This window comes from Microtus ochrogaster, chromosome 19 (assembly GCF_000317375.1).
Source record: "Microtus ochrogaster isolate Prairie Vole_2 chromosome 19, MicOch1.0, whole genome shotgun sequence".
NCBI lineage: Eukaryota > Metazoa > Chordata > Mammalia > Rodentia > Cricetidae > Microtus > Microtus ochrogaster.
Genome location: NC_022021.1, coordinates 25,609,349 through 25,618,161, shown reverse-complemented (window position 1 = coordinate 25,618,161; position 8,813 = coordinate 25,609,349). Strand labels below are relative to the sequence as shown.

At 42.1% G+C, this 8,813-nt stretch overlaps 1 protein-coding gene across 1 annotated transcript in view; it reads right to left on the bottom strand.

Annotated features, from left to right (window-relative positions):
- Positions 1-7,966, bottom strand: part of Plcxd3 (phosphatidylinositol specific phospholipase C X domain containing 3) — a 147,877-nt gene extending 139,911 nt beyond the window's left edge. The window contains exon 1 of the mRNA XM_005356580.3: positions 7,611-7,966. Coding sequence (XP_005356637.1) covers positions 7,611-7,713 — 103 coding nt within the window. The 5' untranslated portion in view covers positions 7,714-7,966. The remainder of the gene's footprint in view (positions 1-7,610) is intronic.
- Between the last annotated feature and the right edge of the window lie 847 nt (positions 7,967-8,813).

Sequence of the window (8,813 nt, the reverse complement as noted above, 5' to 3'; positions counted from 1 at the left end):
ATAACTCACTCTCTTCAAAATAAAAAGTCTGCTATTTAGTTGAGAAACTGAACTATCATCGCGTTTACCAAGGATAAACATAATTGCTTCCAAAATGTTAATTCACAGGAAGAATTCTTCTGTGTAAAACACAATAATAGGTAGTGTTTTGTATGGAGAATTGTAAAGGGGCTGTCCACTCCTAGAATCTGTAAGGAATACAAGAAGATAGCAAGAGCACATCCAACAAAATCTATGGGCCTTCTGTTTCAGAACCTGATCTCTGGGGGTAACTAATCCTGGAACTTCTTGAGAATGTTTAACCACCCTCCCCTGCCTCTCTTCCTGGCCTATCTTCCTCTCTTAATTGAGCAAAGTAAAAGGATAGTGTACCATAAAAACTTTTTGGCAGTAGAATTCTATCTGAAATGTACTAGGTTTTATTTTTCTCTCTCACTATTTTTCCTTTCTTATGGAGCACGTGGTTTAAGATGCTTGTCTGGTCATTAGCCTTCTGAGGCTAATCATAACCCTACATAGAACAGAAAAGATAAGGTGATATAGCATTTTAATATATCAAATCTTGTATAATTTTATCAAAGGCTTTGTGGTATTTTTAATATGGTAGATAGCTCTTGGATTTTCAAAAACAGAAGAAAAAAAACCTAATGCTCATTGGTAAGAAGCGTTCTCTCTAGTGGTAGCAGGTAAATTTATTACAAGAAACAGTTGCCTCCTATAAGTACCAATAATGAGAGAGAAAGAGAGAGAGAGAGAGAGAGAGAGAGAGAGAGAGAGAGAGAGAGAGAGAGAGAAAGTGTGTAATTTCCGTGTCCCTCTTTTCTAGAAGGGCCAGTGTACATTATTACTCTGTGTTTCAATAAGGTGGTGCATTTAGGAATTATTTCAGCTATATCAGATTATTTGCTTCTATTTATATTCACTCAGACTAATTGGTGAGAAAAATTCAGATCCCACTTTTATTTTTACTCTAGATCTATATGTAAGAATGGTTACATAGTACCATCCAGAGGTGTCTCTACAGAGAAAATCAAGTAGCAGTAGCTTTCTTAAAAAAGAAAGTGATACACACTCATACATGTATACACACATGCAAATGTGCCTATATATACACACAGAGAGAAACTGAACTAACAAAAAGCCTGAAGGAGAGGAAAGAATTCTATCCTACATGTTGACCTAAATCATCCTCTTGGTGTTGGAGAATGGTCTATATTCTGTCAATTATATTTTAAATAAATGCTGATTGACCAGTAGGCAGGCAGGATGTATAGGCAGGACAACCAGACAGGAAGTAGAGGCAGGTCAAAGAAAACAGGAGACTTCTGGGAAGGAGGAAGCCCATTCTTCTGTAGTCCTGGACCCAGCCACAGAAGAAGCAAGATTTGACTGTCTCGCTGAATAAGGTACCAAGCCACGTGGCTAGTATAGACAAAAATAATAGGCTAATATTACTTATAAGAGTTAATAAGAAGTCTGAGCTAATGGGCTAATCCGTTTATAGTTAATGTAGACCTCTGTGTAATTTCTTTGGGACTTAACGATTGTGGGCAGGACAGAAACCCTGACAACAAACCCTGGCAACACCCCCCTAAAATCATATCTAAGTCACAGGACCAAATGGTAATAACTAAAAATGAATAAATAGGAGCTATCCCAAACAAAGGATGGACAGGTTTGGTCAGTGCTGGCCCCCATGGCATCAGCAATGATGCAGAGCCAACAATTCACAGCTTCACAATGATGATCTCAGCTCTCAGAACTTTTGATCCTTGTTAGACCTTAACATTCTCAAATTTCAGCCTCTAAAGACACAAACAAATGACTACTCCCTAAATATTCATCAAGACAGGAAAATAAAAAAAAAATGCCTCAATTGAACGGTAGCTAAACTTTTGTGATTCCTGTGGAGCATGTTTAGAATCAGTCCTAGGATGTTACAACCAATCAGAAATCCACTTAGGATGAAAGGAAGTGAATCAGCACGTCTCTGGTTTTACTCCGGAGCTAGTAATCCTTCGAACACACTCTTCTCTGCCAGTCTGTATTTGTTTGTTTGTGCTTTCTTGCAAATAATGGTTGTGAAATTGTACAGTTTTCATGTGTATTTAATCATTATGATGTTGGCTTTAGCATTTGAGGTGTCTCTGTGTGTGTTTCTTTGGTTTATATATGATATCTACTTTTAAAATATTTATATTGCTAAACAACCGATATTCAAACAAGTGAGTTGTACACACATTCATACATATTTCTATCCCCTGAAAACCCTGTTTTAAGTACGTAAGTACGCCTTGCAAATACAAACAAGACTGACTACTCTCTTTCCATCACAAATAAATTTCCTGTTTTACTGCTTACCTGTGCTTTTTATAGTTTTCTGGTGGTGACCATTAAGTAAATTTTATGTTTATAAAGTAAATTTTACTCAATAGAAATATTGAAACTCCTGCACTATAGATAAAGTAAATAAACCTTCACCTTATAAATATTGCATAAGTTCTTTTTTCTGTTCACAATAAGAGATGAGAACAAATTGATGCAGAACCAGTGTAGAGGTCTTTCTTTCCTTAAGCAGGCACTAGTATCCACCTGCATCACCGGATGGGCTGATCTTAAGTGTTGTTGATAGTCAATATCAGTGAGCAGCAGGGCTTAAAGATATGAAGGGGAAGGTTTTACATTTATCATAGTGACCTAATCTGAACACTTAAATAACAATTAAATAGCATTTAAAGTTCATGCTGAGCTTATAAAGCCAGTTATCAGACATGTTCCCAGCCTGTGCAATTAGCCTTGAATCATAGTAATCAAATATGGAACTCTGGCTTTAAGCTTGATTGGAAACTTGAACGCTCGTGGGTAGGTCAACAAAGAAGTATACTTAAGTTTGGCTCTGCCACTCACATAATAAAGCTCCCCCTTAACGATGTTCTAAAGTGTTTTTTAGACTGCAAATGTGCATGTGAATCTTCTGACTATCTTGTTAAATTGCACGATATGATCAAATACATTGGGAGAGTGGAATATAGATGCTGTATATTTCTACCATGAGTCTATGTATAATGATCTGGTGGTCCTACCTGGACAGCTTTGAGTGACGAGGTCCTAGAAGATCATTGATAGAACACATTAAAATCATAGGTGTTTATGGGAAAACACTATAAGCAACAACATGCAATATATATATATATGTATATATATATATATATACACACACATATATATATGGTGTCAGTTAACAATATTTGAGAATTCAATTCAAATCATCATGAAAAAGTTTTAGTAGAACAAAGTAGTTTAACTTTTATGTATGATTTTCAAAAAATAACTTTTGAAATGCCCAACCCTCCAGATATTCTTCAGTTTTTCTTACTTAGAAAAATCAAGTCCCATGGGTATTTGGCAAGATAACACAGAGAGATACTCATTCTCAAGAGTCTTGTAGTTTGATTGATGAAAGGTCTGCTTCGTATGGCCATTCTGACCAAATGTACGCGCAGTTTTAGAGATGTGGTCAAGTAGATTCCTGTGCCTGATTGACCCTATGGGCTGCTTTGTTTCAATTAAAGTAGAAATAGAAGATTGCAAAGAGGAGGAAGGGGGCTAGAGAAAGGGCTCTGAGGTTAAGAGTGCACACTGCTCTTGCAGAAGGCCCGGGTTCAGTTCCCAGCATCTATGTCAGGAGACTCACAACTGCCTGCAACTCCAGCTCTGGAGGCATCCATTACTCTGGCTTTCAAGGGCACCTGTATTTACACGCACATACCAGAAAAACTCATGCATGTGATTAAAGATGCAATAAAAGTCTGAAAAAAATAAAAACGAAGAGGTAAATTAACTCTAAGAATGTGGGCAGCATAAAAGGATTACCATGAGGCAAAAAGTTAAAACTGAATAAAGGCCTTAAGAGGTAGGTCACGTGCCATCACAAGTGCGACAGCAGGTTCAGCATACAGTATCACACAAATACAAAAACTAACAAAGCAAATGACAACATGAATACAAGCTAAAGCACTTGGATGAGAAATCAGTTGGACGAAACTGTTCTTTTGGGCTGGTGTTGGCATTTTTCTAAAGGAAATAAAATCTCCCCTCATAATCACTGTTTTCTAAAGCATTTGTCTCTCTATCTAAACACCATTAACTACTCGCTGTTCAGGAGTGCACACATTCTTCCTGGCACGCCAGTCCTACATTTTGATAATTATTCTGTATGGGGTGATCAGTCAGACTATGCATGAATGATTTTCATCATATCTCAGACAGTGTATAGCAGGTCCCTCCCATAAGCCAAGACCCCAATCATCAACACACTACAAACTTCCATGACAAATCTCTTTTTAATGGCTCTAGAGACACTGTGGTTCGAATTATAACTCTTTAAAGATGTCAAGTATTCATCAAATTCACCTTCACTTGGATTTTGTACTTTGTCTTCCTAACCTCTCTGACCTGCTTGCGGTGAGAGCCAGCATCATTCATATTCCAAATGCCATAACTTTGGTTTCATCAGAGAAAAGAAAATGATAAGGCTGAAATTTGAACAACTGCGTGTTCTTTCAGTATTCTGTCTTCGGATAATATATTAATTAAAAATAATTCACTAATACCAGCTACTAACAATCGTTTAGCCCAGTCCATACCAAAACACGAAGTCTTTAAAGGCAGAACATCACTGAGAGACTCGGTTCTGAAAGCATTCAAGACACAGTCGTTTGAAAAACATTCAAGGACACCAGAACGGCACACTAGTGTGGACTAGAGCACGCGTGCATGCATGCGTGCGTGCGCACACACACACACACACACACACATGCACGCACCACGCTGTTCTTTGCTATGGTCTTAGGCAATCTAAGACAGCTGCCCCAAGTAGGTGGCCTCCCAATTAGTTGCCTCTTCACCCCCCATATGCTTCACCTAAGAAAACCTAAGGCTCTGAGGAGGATTGAGCAGCAGTTCCTCTCAGCAGAAACACTTGCCTTGTGCACCAGACGTGTTTTAAATGGTGGAGATAATTGCTTAATTCAAGCTAGAGCAACTGGCCAAGTAAACATGCAGCAGCCAGGAAGCTATTAGCATGATTTTTAAGGCAATTATTCCATTAGTGTTTAATAGTCTCCAATTAGTCTGCTCTATCAAAATTTGAATGACTTCTTTTTCTCCCAAAATTCTGTGTTGAATAATGCAGAAAGGTATCAGACTCATTTTAACCCCAGTTTTACAGTTAAGAATTTTGGGCAAACCTATTTTGTACAACTATATGGGTATTTGGGGATGTAAATTTGGTGAAATGGTGTGTGTGTGTGTGTGTGATGTGTTTCTTGGAAATATTGGGGTGAAAGTGCAAACTTTGTGTGCCATTTACTTCAAATCTTATACTAAAAGGGCTTAGGGATACTATGTAAAGTTCATATCTTCCAAATATCGTCATGTTTATGTCTCTACCAGAGACAGCAGAAAATCGAAGTCTCTGACCCCAAAGTTCCACTTAGTCCCATGAAAGAGAAAAGTAAAATTACCCTGTGTCTACAGGTGCCTTGCTTCTCATCTCTGTGAGAACTTGTTGCTTTTCAGTTATACTCACTCTCTATCATGATGCCTTTACTCCCTCACTGCTAAGAAATACTCTATAAAATCTTTAATTTTAGGGATTAGATCACTAATCAGATTTTAGGTCACTTGCCCGCACTGAATTTCTGGGTCTTTTTTTTTTTTTTTCCTGAGTGGGATGCTGCTTGTTTTTAGTCTACGAAATGGAAATGGTAATCCCAGCACTGACTACTTTACAGGGTTTTTGGAAGGATGTGAGCTAGCAGACATAAACTGGCTTTGGAAAGTGAAGTGCTACAGACGTTTATGGTGAGACACAAATGTGGCGTTAAACACTGTTCCTCAGAGCTGGTATGCTACCCCAGGCGTTTAACCTCCTTGCATCTCTAGAGACTTTCTTTACAGGAAGCTAGCGCCTCGGTCCTTGCCGTTATTACCAGCTCGGTGGCAGAAGCAGGTGGACAAGTGAAAATAGCCGTCTAAGAAAACAATCAGAAAGCAAAGGAAGAAGAGGATGCCGGGGGAAGTGAGGGTGGCATTTCACTAAGGAAGTTGTGTGCTTTCTAGTCCTTCAAAAGAGCAGCCCACAGAGTCACCAGAAGAATGGAACTGATGCAGAGGGGAAGCTGGCTTGTGCTTTACCAGAGAGACACCTAGGCCCCTGGGAAGTCATTCCTTGAGGAAGGGCAAAGAGATAGACAACCTTTTACTGAGGACAGTGAGCTGTTCAGCCTGTGCCTGCCCTTGCCACAAAGTATCCACTCCAAATGAGTTAAGTTGCTGGTGAGTTCCAGCGCTTGCTTGTCCATTAGACACTCGGGATTTTTATTTCCTTCCTTCTCTCCTTATTTCTTAGGTTTCACGTCCACTCCAGTCCTCCAAGCTCATGTTTTCGTGGGGTTTCGGAGGTGGAGAGGACAGTCGGAGGAAGTAGACCAGAAGGTTGAATTTAATAACTCAAGCTCTACTCTGGGCAGGGGGTTGATTATCCATGACTAATTTGCCCTCCAGCCTAGTCTTGTAAGAGTCATATGTGCAAACCCTCAATCCATGCGCATAACCGTATTGTTAAAGAAATAGAGGCATTTCTCCAGCTACAACACTTGTAAACTGTCCAGAAACAATCAATCACCCCCTCTTAGATACTGGAATTAGGGACTACGAAGTGCTCGGACCCAGAAAGCTGGCCAACCCTCTGTGCACACTACGCTAAAGCCTCTTGATGCCACACAACTATACCTGGCTGGTCCTAAGCTTCCTTTCCTCTAGGCCACCAGCTCAGTCACCTTTTCCGGGGCAATCTGCTCATTCCTACCTCTACACTGCTGCTCACGCGGATTTCACTGCCTGGCTTCTGTCTGGAGCAGCAAACGTGTGGTCTGCAAGGGTTTGTCCTCCTCACCTAGGAGCTCTACCTGAAGCAGCTCTTTGACTAGACTCCCTCCGCGTCCAAGCCAATTAGGAAATGCTTGCTTTCTGCTTCTGCTTCTTGCCCCCTTCAGCTCAGTGTCAAGGACAATGATTATGCTGCTGCCGCCACTGCCACAGGCCACCGGCCCCTGAACTTTCATCACTCTTCAGAAAGCGCTTTGTCTCTTTAAAGGAGACTGGGGACAAATACTAATGATTGGGCTCGATTCTAACAGTGAAACTACCAAATCCTCCTAAGTCCACGCCAAGGATGGACTCAGTGATGTTCCGGAGCTGAACTCCTAAGACAGCCAGCTTCCTTCCATAGCGCACCATGGAGCCACAGATTAAGAAACCTGACCTGCCTTGCCCCCAGCAGACCCCTTGAATCTTCAGACAAAACCATAGAATGGGGACCAGGACGCGATCCTGGAACCACCTTCTCCCCTTCCCCAGCCCTGCGAGCACAACCTGCTTCTGAAGACCAGGGGAACCAGTCACCTTGACTCCCCGTGCCAGGGTCCTCCAAGGTTTGGAAAACCTGGGTACCCACCCCGTGGACGAGCTTCCCTCCCGCGGGCACGAGGCAAGTTAGCACTGAGTGTAGGATGAAGCAGGGCGGGGCAGGTGCAGCGGGTACCTACCTGGGATGGCTAAATTGGTGAGGGGGATGCTGTGGATGCTCTCAGGCAGAGTTGCCATCCAGTCGGCGAATTTCAGCTCGTTTTTCCCCTGAGACGAGGCCATGGTGCTGGTCTGCTTGCCGCCGCGCGCTGATCCCTACACTCCTAGGCACAGACTGGCAGCTGCTGCCGCTAAGCCAATGTTTGCTTCGGCCCCGCTAGAGTTTACACTCCGCTCTGCGCCACACCCACAGGATGGCGCAGACACATGCTCATTTTAATAATTATTCAAAAACACCCCATGCTCTCTCCTTTCCTTCGCCAGATTCTGCTGCCGGGGCTTTTGTTCCTGACGTCCGTGCTCCGCTCTCTGCTCTCTCCCCCCTCCCTGCAGACTCCCTCCTCCCGTCCCACCCCTCCTAGGTGGCTCTGCCTTTCCTGCCATTCTGCAGCTCCCCATCGCTTCTTATTATTAGTCTTTTATCTTCTTAAAAACTTGGCTTTCCACGCTGCTTTGTCCCTGGTCTTTCTCTGTCCCTTAGTGTGACTTCCTGGTCTTGTTTGCATGAAAGGCAGTCTTGCAGTGGAATCTAAAATTCCTGGTAGACTTTGGGATGTTCTTGCCTCCTGAAGAGAAGCCGCATCTCTTTGGCTCTCAGGACTTTCCATTCTTTCTAAAGAGTGCTTCTTTTTCCTGAGGCACAACAGGTTATGCCTTCCCTCAGCCCTATTTGTACAAAATGGTGGTCTTTATTTATCACTTTGCCTAGTTTTTGGAGGAGCTGATACACTTGGTGGGTGGGAAAGACAGTATATTCTGCAGTAGGATTCTTAATTCCTGGTTCCAGACATTTCACGGTCAAGAAGCAGGGCTGCAGGTTTGAAGGACCCACTATTTCTGCTGAGAGACACTCTTAGTTTCTTGGTTTCATGGCATTCAGGATAAGATGGAAGTCTGACGCTGGAAGAAAATGGCATCTCCCAATGACATGCTGTAATTACTGCCAGTAGCATTTGGTGGAATGTATTTGGCACCATTTGAAGTGATCTATGTGACTGTTTTGGATTTTCATTCCTTGGCAGACTAGAGAGATGTGTCTCTCCAGAGAGAAATCGCCTGTGTGGCTCCAAAGAACTGTCTGGGTCCACCTGCTCCCCAGTGAGAAAGAGGGGAGATCACATCTTACTAATGTCTGGCATCTGTCTGAACAGGACTGCAGGAGT